Source organism: Chanodichthys erythropterus, chromosome 19 (genome assembly GCF_024489055.1).
Source record: "Chanodichthys erythropterus isolate Z2021 chromosome 19, ASM2448905v1, whole genome shotgun sequence".
Classification (NCBI taxonomy): Eukaryota; Metazoa; Chordata; class Actinopteri; order Cypriniformes; family Xenocyprididae; genus Chanodichthys; species Chanodichthys erythropterus.
In genome coordinates this window covers 37763765-37789989 of record NC_090239.1, presented here as the reverse complement: position 1 = coordinate 37789989, position 26225 = coordinate 37763765, and the positions used below count along the sequence as shown (strand labels likewise).

At 39.1% G+C, this 26225-nt stretch overlaps 1 protein-coding gene across 1 annotated transcript in view; it reads left to right on the top strand.

Moving 5' to 3' along the window:
• Nucleotides 1-2799: 2799 nt before the first annotated feature.
• The window catches only part of LOC137007712 (kelch domain-containing protein 1-like), a 49633-nt gene continuing 26207 nt past the window's right edge, over nucleotides 2800-26225 (top strand). Inside the window, exons 1-7 of the mRNA XM_067369343.1 lie at nucleotides 2800-2919; nucleotides 3125-3195; nucleotides 3454-3571; nucleotides 4189-4301; nucleotides 6615-6708; nucleotides 6793-6891; nucleotides 7055-7129. Of these exons, the coding sequence (XP_067225444.1) occupies nucleotides 2803-2919; nucleotides 3125-3195; nucleotides 3454-3571; nucleotides 4189-4301; nucleotides 6615-6708; nucleotides 6793-6891; nucleotides 7055-7129 (687 nt within the window). The 5' untranslated portion in view covers nucleotides 2800-2802. The remainder of the gene's footprint in view (nucleotides 2920-3124; nucleotides 3196-3453; nucleotides 3572-4188; nucleotides 4302-6614; nucleotides 6709-6792; nucleotides 6892-7054; nucleotides 7130-26225) is intronic.

Here is a 26225-nt window from a genome sequence, read left to right as displayed (position 1 = left end):
CCCCTTCATATTTGCCCCATTATCATATGACTGCCCTCTGCAATCTTCAAAAGAGATGTTGAGATCCTGCAGTCTCTTTAGAATGAGGGATGATAGGCTTTCTCCAGTGGTTTCTTCAGATTCAAGGAACCCCATGAAATATTCTTTAACTTCCACATTGTGTACTGCCACAGTTCGAATGGTAAGTGAGACCTGTTCTATATGGCTGATATCAGGGGTGCTGTCCACAATTAGTGAAAAATATTTTGCCTCTTTGATCTCATTAGCCATTGTCTCAATAATTATCTTCCCTATGCACTCAATCAGCTCGTTTTGAATGATATTACCTAGGTATGTGGTGTGGCTGGCTCCACTTTGAATAAGACCTATATGATGTTTCAGCACAGGGTCAAATTTTGCCATAAGTTCAACTTCTTTAAGGAAGTTTCCATTATTTGGGTCATACAGGGCATCTGATGTTCCTCTTAGACCCATATTTCTCTCTGCTAAAGACTGAATGATGGCTACCAACCTTTTGAGAACGTCACGCCACCTATTTCTCTCAGCTTCTAAGCGCATCATTTCCACCTGATCTATTCTTTGCCTTTTTTCCAAACGAATCTCTAATTCCTTCCATGATGCCATATGCCTGTTATGTTCCGGAGTACTCTCGTGGTTTTTCAGGATGTCAGTACAGTTTTTCCAATCATTCAGTCCTTTGGTAATTAGATTATAATCTCTATTTGAGAAGATCTTGCAACAGAAGCAGTAAAGACTGTTGGCTTTTTTAGAATAGACCAGCCAACTTCTTCTCATTTTTTCCCCATTCTGTAATTTTCTAAAAAAATAATGGTGATGGCACCCTCTCCCATCTGCTCTTTTGGGAAATATATAGTATGGTGTCAACTGACATGGTCCTCTGTGCACTAGTTCTGTTCTAACTTTGTCTGTCATGGCTGGCCAGTCAGCAGGGTCTAGAAGTTCTACCAGAGTCAACTCACTTTCTGATGGTTGTAAATGGACGACAGCAGCCTGCAGATGTGTATCAGTAGCAGCAGCCACACCACACAATGAAGAATTTAGTCCCTCATCTGTAAACAAAGCAAAACATAAGTCATCTATTTTTGTAAGTGAATTCTACTAGCTCTCTGTGTGTTATTCTTACAAATATATTTATAAGAACCCACGGAAGAAAAAAAGAATATGAAAAAAAGACTAATCATATATTTCAGAGCAAACTGATTTTTAAGCTAATTAAAATCATATTCTACTCACGAAAAATTATAGTTTTGGGATACAAAATAAACTAGACGTAATGTAAACTGTTATTACTTTAACTCTAAATACAATCTAATGAAAATTGTATATTAGTCTTCATGTATAGAAATAATAAATAATAAAAAAAAAACGTGTTCAAAAGCAATACACCACTCATTTGTGATCTATAATTTTTAAGTACCCTATCCAGTGTATAAGAGTAACTATTGTGCAGCAGTATTTCATATGAGAAACATACACACACCTGCTGATGGCCTAGTTTGGCCAGTATCCAGTGGTGTCAATCCAGTGGCTGTCCCCAAGTGTGATGTGTCAGCTTCACCTACATGTACAATCAGACATGCCATTGCCATATACCATTTTAAACACTTTTGAAACTAGCTAAAGTTGTAAACAAGAAGTAAACACTTACAGTTAGGACTGGGGCTTTCCTCTGATGCTTCTCTTACTGCAGTGGCATCTGCCTTATGTTTCTCCAAAAATTTGTTGAGTGCACCTGTCATGATTGTTTGTACCATTAATATAAAAATCTCCAGCATAAACAAACATATTCTCATAATCTACACACCCAAATCACAACGCCCGTCTGTCTGTCTGCACTATTACAGCACATAAAAGAAATGCATTTATTTGGTGTTTTAAGTTATTTCTTAATATGCACTGAATTCATGCAAAACTCATTTGTAGTTTTTTTTTATTTGTTTTGTTTTGTTTTTCTGTTAACTGTTCGTTTGGTAGGTCACACTGTTTGTCGAACACTATCACTTGGTCAATTTACACTAACAGCCATCTCTGATTTTTTTTATTTTTTATATTCAACTTTATGTTGTAATATTTCGCTGCTGAAATGATAATGTATAGTAAATCCGTCCCGTGCTAATATGCAGTGTCATGTTTTGCTCGTGAGTGACGATGGAGCGACTAGCTTGTAGTAGAACAATTAACCAATTAGTAACCAATTAGTAATATACCTGTATATTTCGCTTTCTTTTTCTCATCCTCTTTTTTTCTTTTTACGGTACTGAGCCCCTGATGGCTTTGACCTTTTCATAACGATAAAAAAAATAAACCAATTATTAATTCAGGTAAACATGGATGATGACGTTCCCTGCCGCCTTACTACATCTCATTTCTCTCTTCCTAACAGCAGCGCCCACTATCACCAGGGAGACAGTCAGATAATCGCAAGTAGCCTAATCATAATGCCTCGAAATAGCAAAAATACGAAATAATTATAATAATAATAATAGTATTAATAATGATGATAAATTAATTATAATAATAAAATATATATACTTTAAAAATATATATAGGGGCAGGGGGTCTCACTGGCGCCCCCCAGCTGTTTGCGCCCTAGGCGACCGCCTAGTTTGCCTATGCCTAAAAACGGCTCTGCTCTCAAGTGACATTTATATTCCAGCCCCCAACTTGAACACAGTATTTTTATGCGATTTCCTGCTTGCATACCCAGTCCTACAGCCAGTGTAAACACAGGAGCTGTATGTGCACTCTAGTGTTGGATCGCAGCGGTTATACGTTTCAGCAATGGAGAGTAAAAAAGAACTGGCGGTTGTCACAGCACAGCGTTCCCCGGTTCCACCGAGAAGCGACCACATCTCCATCCTCGAGGGACACAAGCTGTACGTCTGGGGAGGGTGCCAGGTAAGGTCTATAAACAAATATTATATCTCGAATATTAGATACGATCAATTATTACATAGCATTTCCATTAAACGCATACAATGAGTAGAACTAGAATAAATTGAGTGCAAGTTGTCTGTTTGGGATTAGAAAACTTAGTTTTTCCCTTGTCTGGATTACAGAGAAAATGTGAAAACATAAAACGATGTATGTATTTAATTTTTAGTGTGTGGATGGACAAGAAACCCTTCTTCCCAGTGATGAGATCTGGCTTTATGATATGGAGATTGGAGTTTGGTGAGATGCCATGTTTTTGAACAGCTTGGGTTTTATTTTTTAACTAAGAAATGGCATTTCCTGAATAGCGGACATCACTAGCAATAAGTATGGCAAATTCCAAAGCATTATGTTCATGTCTGCTGTGCTTTATTGCATTTAAACTACAGTTGTTCAGTTAAATGAGGAAGCAGGTAGTTTCTCACTTGTGACTCCCATTGCCAACCCCATACAACAACATTTTCCCCAGAGTTTCAATTCTGTGTATGTATGCGACAGGTCTCAGAGGCATATGGGCGGAGAGGTTCCTCCTGTTCTTTCGCAGACGTGTGGTGCATATCTTCAGGGCATACTTTACATTTTTGGGGGATGTGATAACAATGACTACACCAACCTGGTGAGTTGCTTTAGGAGTGATAATATCATAACATAACTAGGTCTCAAAGTACATACTTAAAGGCAGGGTTTGTCTAGGATGTGTTCAACAGGTATACATAAACATACACGTATGTTGTCTTTGTGCTGTGATAAGGTGCTCTAAATGTACTGATATTTTCCTTAGAGCTATGGGAACAAACTGTGCACATTGACTGAGATTCTGTTTTGCAAATGTAGATATCTATTACAAATAGTTTTTGCTCTGTGCATGCTGTAGAAAATTGCATATAGTATTATTCATAGTTTATTACTCTTAAATGAATATGGCTGAAGCCTCTGTTGAAGAGAAAATCCACCATCCAATGTTTTTCTTCCTTGTCTGCCACTTACATACAGAATAAAGACATTAATATCATTACCCTTCCCTCAATACAAAACCTTTATTCTGCCCCTAACATGTCAGTATTTCAAACACATTCAACTAAAATGCAATCCAAACACCATGCAGAAGATTTAGAAAAACTTGAAAAACAGGTTTTGGGCTTCTGTTTTTAAGCTGCTGGTCATGTTTCTGCAGAGAATTAAATTCTTGCTGCTGTTATTTAAGACTTTGTTGCTGGTTATATGTTATGACAGATATATTTTGTTGACCTGTTGGATGAAGAATACAGCTGGCGAAAAGTGACAGTCACGGTAGGAACTATACCCTCGCCTAGGGTCAGACATTCCTGCTGGGTCTACAGAAACAGGTAAGGAAAAACAAGCACACTGCACTGGCTATACAGATACAACGATCAGGCACAACATTAAAACCACCTGCCTAATATCATGTAGTTCCTCTGTTGTGCTGGCAAAACAGCTCTGATGCATCAAGGCATGGGATCCACAAGACCTCTAGCTGCACCAAGACATTAGCAGCTGATCCTTTAAAGGGCAATGAAACCCCCCTGTTTTAGCCTGGTCGTTCACACCTCTGAGCTGGAAAAACTCTGTAAAAATGGCCGTGTAAAGCTCTGAAAAAGTGAGAGTGTAGAGGGGGAGAAGAGGGGAGAGAACAACCAATGAAGCACAGACATGGAGCACACACATTATGCAGAATAATGAATATTAATATATGAGCACGGAGAAAATGACAACAAACTCCCAAGCGCAAGGGAGAAATGCGAAAGAATATTTAATAGGGCTAATAATAGGCTACTTTGATTACGTTTACGAGCACTGCAGTCTCAAAATCAGTCTTTTGTCTATCAGAATAATCGTGTTGTCGCGTTCAAATAGGCTGCACCACTATCAGTGTCCAGTTTGCACATATAATTCATTTGAAGAAGACTTGATGAAATAGGTGTGCATAAATACACCGTGCTGGTTAATGTTTGGTGCAGGAGAATGTGTGAAATAAAAAATTTAAACACGGATACTTTATTCTGTATGAGCTATGTGACACGTGGCTAGTGTTATTAAACTCATCACGGAGCTCCGTGCTGAAACCGATCATATGCGCGCTCCGCGTGTACAATTGTATTTTTCATGTGTTCGGAATCAAACTCCAGTTTTGACCACATCGCAGACAAAATACAAACACACGTGCCGCTGCGCTAAGGAAAACAGCCTACGGCTCGCGTGTTTGAACGCAGCTAGAGCAGGCAGAGGTGAATGAGACGCACTTTTGTGACATTTGAATTCTCAGCTGTAATGCGATCTCATGCGAACATATTTTCCAATTGTGCAGGTAGATTACAGCAAAACAATCCACATGCACACAAACCTCTGCTCTGGTCGTGTCGCAGGAAAACACATTGTGTTGTAGCACTGAGGAAACAAACACCAATGATATGTCTCTGAATGACAAGAGACCGAGGCGAGAAAAGTGATACTTCCTCATGCATAATACCGCAATTCTAATCTTATGCATACTACAGTGAAGTGATTGGATTAAATGAGCTTTATGTCATGAATATATGTCGAGAATTGCTCGAAACAGTCTACGTCAGCATATTCGACCATGCCCATACTTGGGCCGAAAGTGCACGATTACGTCAGATTTTGTGACGTTGCTCCGACTCAGCTTTTCAAACTGGAAGACAGAAATCGCTCTGAAAAATGCAAAAATAACTATTTTTCACTTATGAATAACATTAATGAGTCCCTTTAGTGTTTTCAATGATGTGCAGCCTATACATATCTGTTTACATCTCAAAAAAAGTGTTTTGGGGTTTCATGACCCTTGATCCTGCAAGTTGCAAGGTGGGGCTTCCATGGATTGGATTTGATGGTTGAGCACATCCCATAGATGCTCAAGATCTAGGGAATTTGGAGGCAAAGGCAACACCTTAAACTCTTTGTCATGTTCCTCAAACTATTCCTGAAAATTTTTTTTGCAATGCACTATGTGTGTCCTGTGTGTCCTGACAGAGTTTTTCAGCCATTTAATCTACAGTAGCTGTTCTGTATGATCGGACCTGACAGACTAGCCATCACTCCCCACAAGAATCAATGAACCTTTTGCACTCATGACCCTAATGTCGGTTCATTGGTTGTCATTCCTTGCACCACTTGTGATAGGTTCTAACACTGCATGCTGGGAAAACTTCACAAGACTTGCCTTTTTGGTGATGCTCTGACCCAGTCGTCCAGCCATCACTATTTGGCCCTTATAAAATGCTTTCTGATATTTCTTGCTTCCAACATATGAAATTCGATAACTGACTGTTCACTTGCAGCCTAATACATCCCACCCCTTGGCAGGTGCAGTTGTAATGAAACAATGTTATTCACTTCACCTATCAGTGGTTTTAATGTTGTTGTCTGTTCAGTGTATAATACACATAGGTTGCAAAATTTCCGCCTAAGATTTTTACATTATGACTACCATGTTGAAGGACTATGTTTTGAAACACCAACTGCAACACCAAACTGGGTCACCGGTCCAATAGGGTCATATACAATAAGGGAAAAGCAATGCTAACTGTGAAAAATAATATTCAACTAATCATATATTTGTTATATAATAGGAAGCTGAAGTTATGATGTGGCGGTTTCATAACAGCTGGTGTCATTCATAGGCTCATCTACTTCGGTGGATACGGGCCACTTCGGGTGGATACAGCCCGAGAGGTCAACAACTCCAAGAGCTTTATGGTTGATGAGGCTTCCTGGGTGAGCAGAAAGATCTTGGAAATAAATTTACAGCTACAGTTATTACACATAAGAACTGGACTTTATCTTGACATCTCTTTAAAGGCAACAATCGGATCAGAATATTTCCAGTTTTGGGGTTGGAATAATGAGGTACAAATGTTTGAACCTGAGTCAGCCACATGGACTGAACCACAAACCCAGGTAAAAAAAAAACAAGGATAGACAAAAATTGGATGTGTGTGTGTGTGTGTGTGTGTGTGTGTGTTTTTTTTTTTTGTTATTTTCTGTTATCATTGTCATAAAAATTGATAGATGACAGTATACATTTTCTTATTTTCCTGCTGTCTGGATCCACATCTTGCAGGGCCAGCCTCCAGAACCACGGGCCTCACATGCCAGTGCTACTTTAGGTCATAAGGGCTATATCTGTGGAGGTTTGGTAAGAACTTTTAACCTTGATCTTTCCAATGCTATTTTCAGTTTTTCTAAGCAGACCCTGGAGCAGAGGTGCTATCACAAAATTGCAAAATAAATCCCGCTGATAAATGGAGCAGTGGTGACAGGTCAGAGAGCAAGGTGGGTGGCAATAGCTTTTGATGCCGTAGAGCTGAGTTGAAATCCACTCCCTTTTCCATCGCATATCAGCAAACATCCAAATATCGTTATGTTTACCACAGTCCTTATTTTACTCATAAACTGAAAAACACAGAGGAAAATCTTGACTTGACTGGCCTTCCAAATTTTGACATCATGCCTGCAGCACTCCACTGAAGGAAATCGAATATTGGAATATTCTTCTTGATCACTCGAGCATCACTTCAAAGTGTCATCAGCTACGGTCAAGGGATCTGCCCTTATTTTTAAGTGGGAGGAGAATTTATACGTGCCTAAAGTTTTTCTACAAGAAGGACTTACGCATAGGACAGAGGATCCCAACCCCCACCTCAGCTCTGCACGTTTTGCATGTCTCCTTAATCAAATACACCTGTTTTAGGTCATCAGCTCATTATTAGAGACTCAAAAGCTGCGTTCCATTAGACAGGGTCCCTACGCAGTGTTCATAGCTACCTACTCCCTGAGCACAGTATATCAGTTGAAGACAATTATTTCTCATTTGGAACGCCTTGCAAACGTCATAAAAGAAAGTCAATGATAAGTTTGCGCAGGTTATCGCATAACATAAGTAGATACTGTAATTTACTTTTGAGATTAAAATATATAAAATAGATAAAACAAACCTTTCCACCAAGCCGTTAGTGGCTGGATGGTATGGTGCGGACGTGATGTGTTTAGCTCCATTCAGCTTCAGGAATTTCTGAAACTTGTCTGAGACGAACATCTGACGACATCCATTATCCGTGCATATCAAGTCAAGTCACCTTTATTTATATAGCGCTTTTTACAATGCAGATTGTGTCAAAGCAGCTTTACAGTGATAACTGGTATATAATTTGGCTGCACAGCAGCTCTTAGAGAATAGTGTCAATGCAGGCAGATCAAAGCACTGTTGAATAAATGTCAAAAATACTGTTGAATATCAAATGTCAAGTCAAGTGTCCCCAACTAAGCAAGCCAAAGGCGTCAGCGGCAAGGAACCCAAACTCCAACAGGTGACATCAGGTGGCAAACAGGTGGCAAATAGGTGTTAAATGGAGAAAAAAACCTTGGGAGAAACCAGGTTTAGTCAGGGGGCCAGTTCTCCTCTGGCGAACAGTGCATTGTTACGATTCAGGTTGCTATCATAAGTCTGATAGGATCGCAACATTCAAAATATTTATTTCAGTTCCATCCAGTTGAGGATCGTATTCATCACGCTGTTATGTTGAGGAACTGTGGCACTGGCTGTCGTGTCAATGAGGCCTTCACAGTGGATGATCTAGTTGACTCGATCTATGTTGATACTTAAGGGCCTCGTTGTGGTCGTGTCAGGGCACCGGTCCTTGGTCTCATCTGGATACGGCCCGGATCCGATTGACTACGGTAAACCGAATTCTGTTAACTCGGGATAAACAGAAAAACTAATATTAGCGTAGATGCCATTCTTCTTCTGGTGTTCCGGCTGACCTAATTTATGCAGCCTAATAATCCTTTAACGGATTTGAAAATGTAAATTTATAATGTGTTATGTGTATGCCAGGCAACCTGCCCTGGCAACCTGTTCCTGGAGAATATTGTTCTCAACACCGAAACAGTCTTTTCAGATGTGGTTGTTTTCATTGGGACAACTTCAGGCCATTTAGAACAGCAATCAAGAACATGGAGTCCCTGAATGGTAGAGCAAAGTCAACATGCACTCGTTGCCATGGTGTTGACGGCCATTCCCAGGGATGCAAAGGAGCAAATGGTGGAGAGTTCTGTGTCCTCTGACATCCAGCACAAGCCTTTGCTAGATCCACATAACTATGTTCAAGATTTCCCTATGTCCCAAATGTGTCCAATATCTTACTGCACAATTTGGAGGGAATGACAACTCGTAATCCACACATCAGAGTTCCTTGACACACAGAAAGCTGTTCTCTGCTCGCTGAGAATGCTGGATATAGTGAGTTTCCATGTACTGGCCACCCGAGTACTGTGATGACATAGACTGTAGACAATGTTGGGTCATTATGGGTTTCTTTCTGAATAGTGGCATTTGTAACTGACTCATGATTGTGGTGTGAAACATGTCAGCTGGATCCATAGTATGTGACTCTTCCATCGACTTCATTGTAAGACGCGACAAGCCGTTCGCGTTACTGTGTAGTTTGGTGCCTTTGTACTCAATATCATATTAGTGAGCACCCAGGAAGAGCGACCAACACTACAACCTAGCTGAGGCCATCACTGAGACACCCTTCTGCATGCACGTTGAAGATTGAGACCAAGGGCTGATGGTCTGTGATCAGGCTAAACTCTTGACCATACAGATAATGGTGGAACTTTTTTACAAAAGGCTATTGTTTTTCTGTGCCTTCTGGAAACTTGTGCAACAGTACAGCGCAAATTCCATACGAGACAAGTTTGCATGCCAGCCTGATGAGCATGGATGGGTTAAAATGTGCCAGCACTATATCAGAAGTTATGAGCATCTTGGTGTTTTGGAAAGCTCACACAGTTGAATCAGCACCCATTGTAAGTTTTGAAGGTGATCTGAATCATCCTTCCCTGTTACAAATGATATCGCCCAGGCAACACTGTGTTCCACGGATGGTCTGCAGCAACTGGTTCTTTGCTTTCTGCAACAAGGCAGGGGCCGATGCAATTCCAAAGGCAAGACGGTTGTACTGATATAGCCCTTTTATGTGTGTTGATGGTCAAGAATTTCTTGGATTTCTCATTCATCTCCATTTGGAGGTAAATTTGGGCCAGGTCAATTTTTAGAAGTGTTCTCCACCGGACAAGGATGTTAAAATACAGTATCTTCAATGCATGGCAGGGGATACTGTACTGCATGAAGAGCTGGATTAATGGTCACTTCAGAGTCCCCGCAAATACACACATACCCTATATCCCCCTTTTTGATCAACGGTACTATAGGCGTTGCCCATTCACTCCATTCGATTTTAGTGAGGATTCCTGTTTTTTTCCAAATTATCCAGCTCCGCCTTTAACTTGAGACAAATTGCATATGGGACTGGGCGAACTTCAGAGAATTTTGGAGAAGTGTCTTCTTTCAACTCCCTTCCCTTTTATTCCTTTAAGTGTTCCTATTCCTTTCTTAAACACAGGTTCTGCATTTTGTACAATTTGCATTAAAGTCATTTGTCTCTCTTTGTTTGTAATTTGCTGCTGGATGACCGATAATGTAGATCCTGTGTCTAGCTCCATTTTGAGTTTAACTCCTGACATTTCTGTGTGAGCCAAATGACTCTTAGATCTGTCTCTTTATTATTGTACAATTCCAGACATGAAATATCATCAGTATTTGAACTTGTTCACTTCATTTTCAGTTACTTGATATACAGTGCTGGATTTACGTTTCACTTTGTGCATTCTGTCTTTGTCTATCTTCTGTTTTTCCGTTTTGTATACTCTTTGATGTGCCTTTTATGACATCTTCTACACTCTTTATGCTTGAACCAGTCATTCACATCATGAGACATTTTTCTACAGCAAAAGCATTTCTGTTTTCTTTCTGAATTCAGTGACAGTTTATTTGTCACACATTCCATTGATTTGTGTTGCAATTCTTGCATCTTTTGCTGCAGCCTCCATGGATATTACTATGTTCAGTGCACGATCAAGTGTCGTCTTTTTCTGTCAGCAGTCTTTTTTGTGTACTTTCATTATGCATTCCACACACAAGCCTGTCTCTTAATGCATTAATGCACCAGTCCAGATCCGAATAGGCAATGCTCTGACATTTGGCGTAACTTAGCTATGTATTCAGAAATGCTTTCTCCTTTAGGTTGGTTCCGCTTGTGGAATCTGAATCTTTCCACAATTACTTAGGGTTTGTTGTTCAAATGTTCATTTACAATGTCAACTATTTGCTGGAACAATTTATCCTCTGGCTTTTCAGGGCTTAAAAGACTGCGAAGCGGTCCATACATCTTTGCTCCCATCACGCTCCACAAAACAGCCACTTTTGTATCATTTTCAGTGGCATTAGCCTCGCAGTATAGCTCCACTCTTTCCACATTAGTTCCCCAATCCTCAGCATTACTGTCAAATGTGGTGATAGTTCATATCATTGACATTTTTGCTTATTTGCAGTTTTGCTTTACACATTAATTGGCTTTTCTCTCTTTTGTGTATCTCGCACGCTCTTTTCATGATCAGTTCTTGACCATTCAGGTCTTTTTGTCGCATCCGTGGTTGTTGAACTGGAACTGAACTTAATTCTCAATACATCACTATATATATGTCACCACTAGGGAGCAGGCTTATCACAAAAACAATGATACTCCATAGTACATTACAGTTTACAGTATCTAATATAATATAATCAAAACTTATGTTTATTTTATACTTGTATGACTATTGCAGATTATTGACAATTAACAGATCTGAAGCTACTAACTGTAATGCCATATGAAAATAAAGTCTGATTTGGGTCTCAACTTGTGCACTTTTTCCATGTGTGGCCGCATAGTAAACACTCCTGGGGTAAATAGAGTAAAATAAAAAAATCACAGAGCTTCAGCTGCTTCTCAACACTTTTACTTTGTCAGGGATGACCCTATTCATACAATAGAATATGCAAATGTAACATTCATCGCCATAACCATTCATAAATATGGTTATTTATGTTTTACAAACAAAAGTTTAAGGCTATGTTAAGTTAAGTAGGCTAACATAATTTATGAATAACCAAGTCAAAATGAATACGTAAATTCCTCCATCACAGAGCCGTTTAAAAACTTTCAACTGCTCTGCTCTGCTCCATCGTTCGTTCTGACTGGTGCGCAATGACAGTTGTTTTTTTGTTTTTTTTTCTCCTTTCTATGAAGTGATGTATCAATGTTCATTTAATTCCTATGCTATTCGCAGTGCCCTTCGAACTGAACATATTCACTGCCTTCAGATTGGAATCTCACTTAAGATGGTGAAATACCCTGTGAAGTCCACTTTGTAGTCCACTTCCGGTTGAATGGAATGCACCTCAAGACAAAGCCACTTGAAGGCAAGCCTGCAACCTTAGCCGAAAAAAGTGTAACACAAGCTAACACTGCAGTACACTGGGAAGAAGACGAGACTTTTTTTTAATGGATTTATATCATATCATTTGATTATTCAACAGCCTGTCCATTAATCTTCAACATGTTTTACACTTAATACTTTTTTGGTGTAGATTATTATATGTAGATTTCACTATAATAATTTTATTTTATAAGAGAATACTGAGTAGGGAATGTCACGACAGGTAGGACTCATGTACGGCATTACCATCAGCAAACATGTAGTAGTAGTATTTAATAATAGGCGTTGTGAAATATTGAGTGATATTGTATAGACCTTATGCAGCCCTCCAGTTATTCAGCGCTGCGCTCATTGTGTTCTGTCTTCTGGTTTGTATTTCCACAGTGTAGAGATGCACTGATTGCAATTTTCTTGGCTGATTCCGATTTCCAATTTTTTGTAAGTGTGACCTGCCGATAGACCTGCCGAAAGAACTAGAATTGACAGCATATACAAACAAAAATGTACTTTTCTGCAATGCAAAATTTAATTTTTATAAAAAACAAGTGAAAAGACCGTAATAAAATAAGAAAAAAATAAACAAATTTCAAACAACAGCACAAATAAAAAAAAAAAATTACAAAAAACAAATGAACTATTATATTAACATGATTTTTGTGATCTCATGCATGCACGTATTATTGCACATCATGTGAAGAGAATTTTGTAAAGACCTATAATATGTTAAATTATACACAATACCAGTCAAAAGATTGGACACATAACTATTTTTAATGTTTTTGAAATAAGTCTCATGCTCATCAAGCTTGCGTTTATTTACAGAAAAAAAAAAACAGCATTATTGTGAAACATTATTACAATTTAAATGAATGGTTTTCTATTTGAATATATTTTAAAATATAATTTATTTCTGTGATGCAAAGCTGAATTTTCATTATTGTCATAAGTCATCATAAGTTTCATTGATGTGGCGCTTTACATAGTGGCTATTTTACAGTAAACACTTCATAATCTGTCCAAAACAGCCCAAAGAATTTTTTTGCAGTTTAATATTGACCGACACTAGTCTATATTGCAATTAGAATTAAGGATTTAAGAATACAGAACTTACCATTCACAGTCGTTGGCTTGATCCTCAAAATAGAATTGAATCCAGTCGTACTCTTCCTCTGAGGTAAATTCTTCCAGCATCATTCCTCACCGCGTCTCAAAGTGATTAAAAGTATGTACATCTGACTAAAGTTGATGCATTTTTTTTTCTCGAGTTGATAACAGCAGCCGTTGTCGACTGCTTACATTGATAGAATGCCTCAGAATTTGCGTCTGAATAGCACACTTTCCCTGGGCATGGCCACATTAGTGGACAATGAGATGACTTGCGAACGACTGACATCTCTCCCTTTTCAAACAGATTACATAAGCAGGAATATTTGTTTTTGACTTTATAATATTTGAATTTGACTTGCGTAATTTAAAACCTGACATTTCAATGTTTCTTTGGACATATGTAATGTTTGTGTGATTAGTATTCACTAAGTTACAGTTCATTTTCTGAGGACTATCAGATTGGACTTCATTCAGAGAGAGACTGCAGCTCATGCATCATGTTAGTTCTCTTTTGAAAAGGAACTCAACACTGTCTTTGACACACTATGGGGAATGCCTCCTTGTGAACTGGTGTCTGAAAACGATTATCAAATCACGACAATCCCATTGGCCTACGACAACCTATGATGTCATCATTGCGTGACCCGGAAGTATATAGGAGCGCCCAGAAGCAGTCAGTATCTTTTCGTCTTCAGGGACTGTTTTGTTTGAAAGCAAGCGATATCAAACCGGTATTAAGGTAAGACAAATTATGTCTGACAAACATTTCAGGAAGTGTGTGCATCTGTGTCCCATAGTGTTGATATCTGATCACACACATAACTTATAACTTTGTCTTTTATGAGAACAAAAGAGCATGTACATTTAGTTCTTGTGGGAACTGTCTGTTTTCATTGTGTGTTTTACATATAAAAATGCTCCACTCTCTTCTGATCTTTTCTTCGAGAGGAGAAGGACCGGCAGCTGCGCCTAATGGTTCAGGTCTTACTTTTGCTGAGGCAGAGTAGAGACTAAATCATGGGGTTCTCTGTTGGAGCTTGTTGAAGTGTCGAGGGGGTGAAATTCCCCACGACCTTCGACAGCTGATGGGAGAGAGCTGCGGGATTATGATGATGTGTTGTCTTTGACATCATTAGATTCAGCAGCAATTGCTCTTCTTGTTCTAAGCCAAACAAGAGAGCAGGAGATAGCTGATGAGGATGAAGATGGTGAGCCTCCTGAATCCTCAAAGCCACCCTGCCCCCACCTATATACAGCGGTTTGAGAATATGGAACGTGCCTCTGGCAGACTGCAGGTGCCATTGGAGCAGGTTAAGAAAGAAACCGTTCGCGGATTGTTTGATGAACGGTTCTTTTTTGGCCATAATCCTCCAGCCACCGTCAGCTTTCCATTCCTTCTTGATCTTCATTCTGAGATCGAGAAGGCATGGAAGAACCTGTATTTAGCTCGCATTCATCAACATCAGCAGGTTAATTCGCTGGTGTTGATGGAGTGAGTATGGGTATGCGTCGATGCCTTCTACTGACGAGATGGGTGCAACTATCTTGTGATATAGGCAGGCTCCAACACTCCATATGCGGCAGCAGGTCAGGCTGGTGTTGCTTTACACACAATTTCTGTTTGTAAGCATATCAGTTGGACCTGCTAAAATTGGCTTGGTAGGTCTCTTTATATTTATAAAAACCTTGGTTTCATTAGGTTGGCTGGAACAATATATTATTAAGGGTAGTACTTTGTTAGCTCCCCCAGAACTATCTAGTGGTACTTTGACTTCAGTTTTCCCTTAAACCCCTTGCACTATCTTCAAGCTTGAGTGATATGGTTGTAGCTTTTTTTGAAAGCTCCTGTTCCCTAGAGTTCAGTACAGTTTGTAATAGTTTTTGGTGAGAATTTCTGTTGTGAAGTACCCACCTGTATTTTCCACAGTTCGATTAATAGTACTCCCTTGTTATTCACGGTTGTTGTACTTTATTACTTTAGTTCTGATTCCTGCCCTGCCAGAGGGGTTTTTATCAATGACGGAAAAATCTGAAGGCCGTCCGTCAAGTTGACAGATTACACTGAGGGTGATCTATTGTAAATTGTAACTGTAATTCCCACCCCTGTTCAGTTGGTGGCGAGTGCGCTCCAATGTAGCAGCAGAGCACTGGATCCATAACAAAAAAGAAACTGGCAGTCTGGCACGAATCTTTTGCTATGCGTTTGATAACGCACAGGCGAATACCCAGAAGCTATCCATCCAACATTAAAGAACACCAAAACGGTATTTATTGCTTGAATTTCTTAATGAAATGGATAGAATTTGAAATCTGAGACTTTGTTCCATCAAAAGCAATACAAAGCTTTAAGCACTACTGTTTATTCATCAACTGAATACAGCATATAGCCTACTGGGATTTACTGAATACAGCATAAATTTACAAATCGATATTGGTCTTATGAATGTGACCAAAACAGCAAGACATTTTAATTGTTTATTAATAATGTAATGTTTTCTGAATCAGTGTCGGCTGCAAAGATGAAGTTGACATTACCGACTCTCATCATCTCCTCATAGTGGATGTGCCTATATAGAGAATGCACATTTAATTCGGTTTAGTCTACATAATCAGAGTAGCCTATTTCTTTTAGTTTTTAATTATTTCATTTTCGTTAAAGTAGATATTTAAAGCTTTTTATAGATATATTTCACATGTCTATGAGGCAAGCAGCCGCTGAGTTTGTTAATTTAGCCTGTAAGACACGCTCCAGTTCACGCGCCAGTGATCGCGCCCGTGCCTCCATGTCATGATTATATTTTCTGCTATATTTGCTTCTTATTTATTATATCCAGGCAATTGGTTAATGAAACATTCATTAAAATTAAGATACAATTTTTACAAAGCGAAATGCACTTTAAAGAAAGGCTTTCTATAAAACAAAACTTAATGAAGTGGTCAAAATCATGTCTGACACACTCCCGATATATTGCACATCTTATGATGCATCTTACTCATGCAGTTCACTTTTCAAAATCAAATAATGAATTTAAAACATAACATAGGACTATTTAAACATAAATATGAAACTACGTTTTCTTTAATCTCTACCACGTAGCTGTACAGAGAAATTTCACGTGTGAATTACCCGTCATTTTAATTTCCATATCTTAATTATAATAACACATTTAATTGCTTTTATTTTTGTTCACATATAAAAGCAATTAAATTTGTTATTATAATTAAAATGACGGGTAATAATAGATTGACTGATTTTTTTACAACCTTGTCCGTCAAAATGACTTTGTACTCCCCTTACTTTAAGGGTTAACGGTGTTTTTATTGAGTACATTGCCTGGTGGAATGTGGGGATAAAATTAAGCTCAGGTCGAGTTAAACTAGTTAACCTCACTGGATAGTTTGGTTCTCAGATTTTGCTCCTTTAGAGCAGTGGTCACCAACCTTTTTAAGCCCAAGATCCCTGACCTCGACCTTTTTGAAAGACAAGATCTACTTGATAGAAAAAGACAGCCCAGATTGTATTTAGTATTTTTTTCGTGGCCAATGTAGATTCTGATTTATTTATTTATTTATTTTTACAAGCAAATTGGCCGATTCTGATACTGGTTGCAGATATTTATTATTAATATTATTATAATAAACAAAAATACATAGCCATTTCAAATTGGGAACCACTGCTTTTTGATCACAATCCAAACAAAGAAACTACGCACGTTGCATGAGCAGTTTTTTTGTTTTTTGTTTTAATTAGATTTAATTTCTGGATTTAAAGCAGAAACAGAACAGTCTGACTTTATCTTTGTGAAATTGTAATTTTCAATTATGCTACATACACAAAAAAACATGAAACAAAAACGTAAATTCAACAGCAGGTGGCGCTTATGGAGCAGCAGTAATACAGTGTTTCCTTGGTTACTGCTGTAAACAATACTGAAATGCGCTAATAATTAGCTACTATATTCTAAGGTAAGAGGAAAATAAAATGCCATTGCCATCGAAATCTTTCTGAAGACTGATCTCCTTTTAAAGATGCATTCATATAAGCCCTCACCCAAATTCATTATTTATATTTTCTTCTTATATTTCGAGCATCGTGAACAGTGAGCTGATCTGCCTGCTACAGAATTGTCTCATCTCTGCGTCCGTCTTAAGTTGTTAGTCCTTCAGAGTTGTTAGGCATTCTCTTCTATAAATTTATATAAGAGATTTCCTATCCTATAATGCAGTCAAAAGGACACAGCAATGAAAGGGTTAAACCTGCAAGACTCTAAAACAGACACACAGAGAGAGAGTGAGAGAGAGAAAGAGAGAGAGAAACAGACAAACAGACAGGTTATTTAGATAGAGGTATATATAGATATATACCTCTGGTGACATTTGAATATTATTTTAATTATTTTAACCAAATAGCAGTTATCTGCCTAATTTAAACTTACACATGCTTCTTGTAATTAAAAATGATTTAAAATGTGTTTATTTATAATATTTTTGTTATTATATACTGAAATAAAGAGTGTATATTTATAAAATAAGAGTGAATATTCCCTTCTTTGTCCTTAATTAAATCATTCACCATGGCAACAACATTTGAGATATCCGATATCCCATTGCAATTTAACAACTTCAATGTCTTAGCAACAATAATAATCCATAGGGGACCAAGAGGACCATGTGTCATTAGTGGTTTGGGCCCTAATAATCCTTAGGGGATCAAGAGGGCCCTGCACCATTACATTGGCTTAGGCCCTAATAATCCTTAGGGGATCAAGAGGGCCCTGTGCCATTATTGACTTGGGCCCTAACAATAGGGCCTTCGCCCTTTGGGCTTGGGCCCTAATGATCCTTAGAAGAACAATAGGCCCCTGTGCCTTAGTGGCTTGGGACCTAATACTAATAATCCTTAGAGGATCAAGAGGGCCCTGCACCATTAGTGGCTTGGGCTCTAATAATAATCCTGAAGAAAACAATAGGGCCTACGGCTTGGGCCCTAATAATAATAATAATAATCCTAAAGAAAACAATAGGGCCTTCGCCTTTGGCTTGGGCCCTAATAATAATCCTTAGGCGATCAAAAGAGCACTGCGCCATTAGTGGCTTGGGCCCTAAATATAAAACAAACAGTCATTCAGTCATGGAATGGACTATGCATTTTCTGTTGTTAAATAGTTTAGAAATTAAAAACTGCCATACTGTGAACCTTTAAAACATATACTGCAGAATCCTGCAGTCACTTTACTATTTTCCATTTACGTAAATTGCACAAAATAGTGATTAATGATATAAATGCAAATTATACTGTATTGATAAAATAAAGTTACTTGTAAGGTTTTATGCATATGGTTGTGTGTTCTTTATGACCGTTTTTTTTTTCTAAAATGAGATCTTTCTTAAAAAAAACAAAAAACCAAAACAAGAATTATCGCAATATATCGCCTTTCTACAGTATCACAATATATCACAATATATCTTATCATAACCCCTGTATCGTGATACGTATTGTATTTCCAGTTCCCTTTCGAAAAGGAACTCTACTCTGCATTTACCGCATTTGGGGAATGTCACACATGAACCGATGTCTGAAAGCCATATATATTTTATATTTTATAACATATAACATGCTAAGATGCTTCTTATAGTCAGACTGATGGCTGGGACCATGGTGATTATTTTTCTGATGGCCCGCTTTCCGGTTTGATAATGAGAGGCTCTTTTAGGCTTAAAAGAACCCTAGATTCGATCCTTTCATGTACAGAAAAAGGAAAATGAGGGATCTTCAGGTCTTCGAGCTGCAGGAAGGTAAGCTGGGTCTATATTTTATGTTTTAAAATATGTCGACCTTGTTTTTCCTTTATAGTTTTTCCTGAGCATGTAGACAGCAGGAGGCTGGTCCGTCTCAAACTGGGGCTCAGAGACAGGGCCAGAGGTCCAGTATGGCTGCTCGGGTGCCTCCTCCTTTTCGGAGCAAGTCACAGAGACGGTGGGACTCGAGGAGGAAGAAGCAGGTTTTAAGGGAGGTCATTGATCACATACGCCAGTAGCATCGGTAATCGATTCCCTCTCGTTGCGAGGGCGACTTTACATCTGTCCTCGCCCCTTCTTCCTCCGCCTCCTGGGTTTTGGATTCATTTAACATACTCAGGCACTTCTTAAACAGTCAGGCTGACGGCTGGGCCTTTGATGATTATTTTTCTAAAGGCCCACCTTCTGGCTTGATAGTGAAAGAGGCTCTTTTAGGCTTCAAAAGAACTCTAGATTTCATCCTTCCTTGTTAAAGAAAAGGGAAAGAGGAGTCTTCTGTCTTTTAGCCGCAGGAATGTGAGCTGGGTCTATATTTATGTTTCTAAATATGTTGACCTTGTGTTCCTGTATAGTTTTTCCTGAGTATGTAGGAAAAAGTAAAATGGGTTAGAAGTAAAACCTGAAGTTTGATAGGTTGGCTAGAACGATATTTGTGGAGGCCACAAAATGGCCGCCTCTTAGCCACCTGTTGTATAGAGTAGCTTCTCATCTGGTGTTTGCTAGAGTAACTTTGAGTTAGCACTCATCACTTCAGTTAGTATCTATGTCTAGGTCGGGCTTAATCGGCCGCCTGACATTGTTTGCTTGTTGAGCTTCGCTTTATTTCCTCTTATCTATGGCGATTCAGAGGTGAAACCCAGGCATTGCTACGCGTGTGGCCCCGTAGGCCCACAGCTTAGCGGCCCAGGCTAGGACTAGGTTTAGGTGTTTGTTGTTATAAACCACCCTTTGTATTACTATCCCTTAGGTTGTATAGTTCCTAGTTCTGGCCTCCTCCTGAGGGAGTAGTTAGGCCATATGCCCATTTTCCCCTTGTTTATGTAGGTGCAATAGCTGAGGTTAACAGCTAAGGTAGTGGGCTGTTATTAGCCTCCCTGATGCTGTTTTCTCAGGTGGTAGGCCCTTATCTTTATGTAGATAAGTATATGCTGTGTATGCTAGGCCCCACTCTCTAGAATTTGTCTTTCCCCTGAGCCCCTTGAATTAACATTGAAGTTTGAATTACGGTGCTAGCTTTTTAGCTTCCTTTCTCTAGGGTTCAGCACAGATCTGTAATTCTGTTTGGTGAGAGCATTTATCCTTTTCAGGATAGCATGTATTTACAAAGCATTATGTTTGCTTTGGATTCTAGCTTTTGCTCTACATGTATGTGAGCTTTACTCTAGTGCTGCCAAAGGTTAGCACCTGTTCTCATAATAGTAGACTTGTGTTAGCCTCTATTTAAGAGCATGGTGACTATTGTACTCCCCGGTTAGGGTTTTGTGGTGTTTCACTGAGTGCATCACCTGTTGGATTGCACACTCAGGTTGAGTGTAGAGAACCTCACTTTCCGTTTGGTTTCTGTTAGCTCCCGCTAGTTTGATCATTGCCACAACTGCTATATTGTATATAACTGTAGGAGTTGTTGGCTCCAATGGTTTTAGCCTCCTTGTAGTTTAGCAGCTTGTTTACAAGTGTTGTTGGTGTATGGTCATGTGTTTTGCTCACTTTGTTTAGCACTGCCACAGGTCTATGCTCGTGTCTGTTTGAGGTAATAGGCCTTTTGTAGGCCTCCCTTAGACCATTATAGCATTTCATTGTACCCCTGTAATTGTGTAAATTATGGTACATTGCCTGTTGGAATGTGTAGACTTAGCTCAGGATGGTTAAGCCCCGGGTATACTTCACTTTCCGCGCCCGGACGCGTCATGCGCGCAGTCCTGTCCGCACGTCTTTCAAAGTATACTACACCACGGATGCGCGTGGATGATCGCGTTCGACGCATTCGCAGTACATTTTTTTCTATGCTCTACCAGACATCGGAGAGCAGCACTGAGTTGTGTCATCAACGTGACATTCACTGGGCATGATCGGAGAAGAAAAGAAGTGCATCCTTTCCCATATTTTACTTATCCCCCTCCATGAATTTGCCGTCCTAAAAACATCTTTGTACTCTTTAAACATGAATTGTACAAATGTGGTTACTTTCTAATCTCTTCGCACAAACGCTTGTCAAGTTCGCTGTCCATTGTCGTGTTTTTCTCTTTTCAAGCGTGTTGTTTTTAAAACGGTCTTTTCACACTCTTCTTTGACGGCTGAACACTGTGCTCAATTCTGTGCGTATTGCCACCTAGTGGACTCTTCTATACTGCTTGCACATGCGCTGTTGCACGCGGACTGTCCGCGCGGTCTCAAAATTTGGCCTGCGAGCCCTCCGCATGATGAAAATTACGTCATGCGGACGGTGCATGAACGCGGATGACCGAAGTATACCCGGGGCTTTAAGCTTCCTACAACTGTTTGTTGGGTTCAGAGCTGTTCCCCTTTGAGCTTGGTCCCCTTTCAAAACCACTAGCTGGCGCCACATGTTGCTGAAGTTTTAGGTCCCGCTAAGGCCTGCTTTCAGATTACATGTTGGCACAGTTCTGTGTTAGTTTTGTATGACCCATCACCGCCAGTAGCCATGACCATCTCTGCTAAGAGTAGGCCCTAGGTAAGGCCTCTCGCAGAGTATTGTAGTGGAGTGTGTACTCCTCTTGTTTTAACTCCCTGAGGTCTGAAAATGCGCCGGCGCGTTTTCAGGTTTTTTTTCACATTGCAGCAAAACAGACTTAAAATACTATCTTCTTTTATTTGTATACACTCAGAGTAAAAACAAAATGTTTTGCTTTTTGCAAAATAAAGAAAACTAAAATGATGTATGATCTGTCCTCTCCCTCTGAACAAAGTTTAATCTGATAGTTCTCAGAAAATGAACTATAACTTAGTGAATACTAATCACACAAAAAAATTAGACTTATGTCTAAAAACACATTGAAATGTCAGGTTTTAAATCGTGTAAGTCAAATCGAAAACACAAATTCTGTGTTTATGAAATCTGTATGAAAAGAGAGACATGTCAGAAATCTGTGATTCAGCTCATTATCTGCTAATGCGGCCACACCCACGGAGCCAGCGCTATTTAGAGGCAAATTCAGAGGCAATACATGCATACATCATCTCAATCGTGTATTTACTCTCTTGAAAAGTGTTTATCTGGATGTTAAAGCCATGGTTAGCGAGCTCTGGAAGACATGCAGTTAGTTCCTGGTTCTTCTTCTTTAGAATAATTTGTGGACTAAATGTGCACAGAGAGGGCCCTCCGGCTGCACGTATGAATTGAAAACACCAGCGCTCATAGTGATAACAATGAATATAGAATAAATATAACTCCTCTGTATAGAAAATTGACATAAACATATGAGAATTCATCAATATTTCTCCAAATGTGAATGCTTTTAAACTAAAAACCTATATTCAGACTGTTTGCATCACAGAAATACATTATATTTTAAAGAATATAATAGAATACCATTATTTTAAATTGAGCTGAGACATGATTACAGAAGTTTTTTTCACAGCCTACCTGACTGAAATATTAATATGCAGCACCATTAGAGGTTCTTTATTCGATTCTTTTGTCTTCTCAGGTGTAAATCACCCATTATTCATGATGATTCATGCCTCCACGCATACGGTGTTTCTTGACAAAAAGTGTCTTACAAAAACTAAATCAATATATTGTTTTATATGAACAAGTAGGCATTATAATTTTTACATAATTTTGAAGCAAAAACTCTAGCCTACAACCCCCAATACCCAGAAGTCTTGTAAACACAGATTTAACATATATTTTTGGCCTTATTTCAGTGACTTAATTTTTTTTTTTTTCAATAACCACGCAATAAACGTTATTCCTTCAAAAACACAAACATGTGCATACATGTTCCTCACATATTATGGTAGCCTAGTTTGTGCTGAATACAGTGTAATGACACCTTTGTCATTAATATGTTTATGAACAACTGAAAAAAGCACAAATGTCAGGGCATGTCAAAACTTCTTCAGGCCCCAAATCAGCCTCAGACTCCAGAGGGTTAAGAGTACTGCTGGTTGGCTAGGTTCCTAGGTGACTTATTGAACCTCCCTGTAGTTCAGTTGTTTGTCCTCCCTGGAGCCTGAAACAATGCCACGAGCTGACACCACGTGTCTGTCTGAAGTTGTAGGCCCGTTTTTGGGCCTCCTTTAGATCATGAAGCCGTATGTTGTACTCCTCTTGATTTAAAGAGTAAAGGGTTCTTTTACTGAGTGCACTGCTTGTTGGATTGTGTTAGGTGGACTGTTATGTGGGCACTCTACAGTCTTATCTGCTGTTATTGTCATGTGGTTGATTCTTGCTTCCAGCAAGATTAGTGTTCAAGGTGCGTGGCCTTGACAGGCCGCCCTTGGTTTTCCCACTGTTGTGACTGAGCATTTTAGCATGTGTGAGTTTCTACTCCATGCAGAACTATTGTCAAGTTGTAGGCCCCTCTCTGGCCTCCATGATTATGTGCCTACAGTATGGTATATCTGTTAGGTTGAGCTTTGTACTCCACTCCTAGGGTTGTCTTGTATAGTGCTTAGCTTCCTAAGCTGGTCATTGGTTGAAGGCTTCCATGAGGCCTCCCGTTGAGGATCAGCCCCAGGCTGGTTTGTGCTCCCCTTCTTCAGGGCTTCTTAGCGCACAGCCTCCTCAGTGCAAATAATCAGGCGCTGAGTAATCCCCTCAATAAGAGGACACATAGCACTCAGCTGTGTTCTGCTCTCCAGGATGCCCGTCTCTACGCGTGGGTTTGAGTTGCTTACTGCCTTTTGCAGTTGCTGTTTTCTCTAAAGAATGCGTTTGTTGAGATTCTGTATTCAGACAGGGTTGGCCAAGACTAAGTTTGTCCTCTGTCAGACCAGGTCGGCCTCCCTGGTGGCATTGGGGTGACTATGTTTCCCTTCTAGTGGCTGGACGGGATTCCTTATGGTTCCCTGGCCACATTCCCCTCTTTTTCGGAAGATTTGGTCCCAGAAGCCTTGGAGCAGTCTTGGTAGGCTTTCTACGGAAGGGCTCTTTGAGCTTCAGCTTGGGCTGTTGGCCGTAGGGAATGCTGTTACTGACAGCCTTTGTGTGGCCCAAGGGTGAGTTGCTATCTGGCATTTCTTTCGAAACTTCTAGACGTTTGCTGAGCCATCTTGTCATGCACTCTCCTCAAGCATGGTGGCGTGGGTATATCGTTCCCCAAACCATGGTTACATACGTAACCTGAGACGATTCTTGGCAATACACAGCCCTAGTTTCCTTGTTTGTCATTATTAACTGTCTATAAATAGCCCTCATGTTACTATTGTATCTTGTCTAGCTTTGTGTAACCTGCTGTTTGGTGAAATTTAGTTTGTCAAGTCATGTTTAGTCAAGTCTTTGTTTTGTTCATGTTAATGTAAATAAACTGCACTTGGGTTCTTCAAGCTCACCTCAAGTGGAAAACGCACAGCAAGCACTGTAATTGTTCTTGAGGGGCGATAATTGAGGCTGAATCATACAAGATGTCAAAGGTTGTACATGTACAATTGTATTTCTGATGCTTTTGATTTTCTCAGTGAAGAAATGCATAAAGTCGTTACTACTAAGCTGTAATGGAATATTTTGTTCTGGTGATGTCTGTTTATTTGTTAATCTAGCCACTGTACTAAACAGGAACCTTGGATTGTTTTGGTTATTTTCTATGAGTTTGCAGAGATGCTCGGCCCTGGCTGCTTTTATAGCCTTTTTATAATTCTAAAGACCTCTGATCGAGTTTGTCTCCATTTTCTCTTTAGATTACGAGATAGCATGGGTAATACTGTTACTCTCCTAGGTGCATGGTGCAGTACTTTTCTCTTTTTAACCTTTTTTTTAATCTGATGGGTGCAACAATTTTTAATGTACAAGAGAACATGTTGCTCATACTACTTATCATTTCTTCAAGTTCATTTGTGTGTTTGGGTTCCCTGAGCAGCTGAGACAGATCAGGCAGGTTATTTGTGAATCTATTTATAGTTGTCACCTAGTCAATAACGCGGTGCAACATGGCAAATTTCAGCTGTACGTAGTATGTACATTACAAGGTAGTGATCAGTGACATCATTTTGCATTAGAATTTCTATATCAGTAGGATTGGTTCCATGTGGTATAAATAAATCTAGTGTATGATTAAAACGGTGAGTGGGTCTATTGATGTTTTGCTTGACCCCAAAGAAGTTTAGTAAATCTGTAAACGCAGCCCCTAATGCATCATTTGTATAGTCTACATCAGGGGTGTCAACTCATTTTAGGTTGAAGGCCGGATTGGAAAAAAATAACCATGTGTGATTATTTTTAATTAATAATAATTTTTAAAAAAATGCTGTGCGCTGATCGTTGCATTAATATTAACCATGTAAACAACAAATTAATTTGCAAAAAAAACTAGTACACCGCTCCTCAAAACTGCATTTGTTTTTATAGTGAAAAACTGTTAGATTTTTAAAATAATGCTTATTAAAATATTTTTTTATTAGTGATGCACCTATTAAGATTTTTCTTGGCCAATTCCAATTTTTTTTAGAAGCAAATTGGTCGATTCTGATACTGGTTGCAGATTTTTTTTTTAAAGCAAATTTATTTGTTGTTTATTTGTTCAAAAAATATGTGTATCGTTTTGATATTAGAGGCAAACTCTGCATTTTTATCACAATCCCAACAAAGATGTTATGCACATCAGTATGAGCAGTTGTTTTTAATTTAAATTATTGTATAATTTTAAGATTAACAGCAAAAACATCATGGTCTGACTTTAGCTTTGTGAAATTATACATAAGACACCTGCACAAAACAAAATCAGCAGACTGACTGAATGAAGATGCAAATTCACTCTCTGACAGTAGGTGCTGCTTATGGACAAAGTCCCTTTAAGACAAGTCATTTCACTCGGCGACCATCT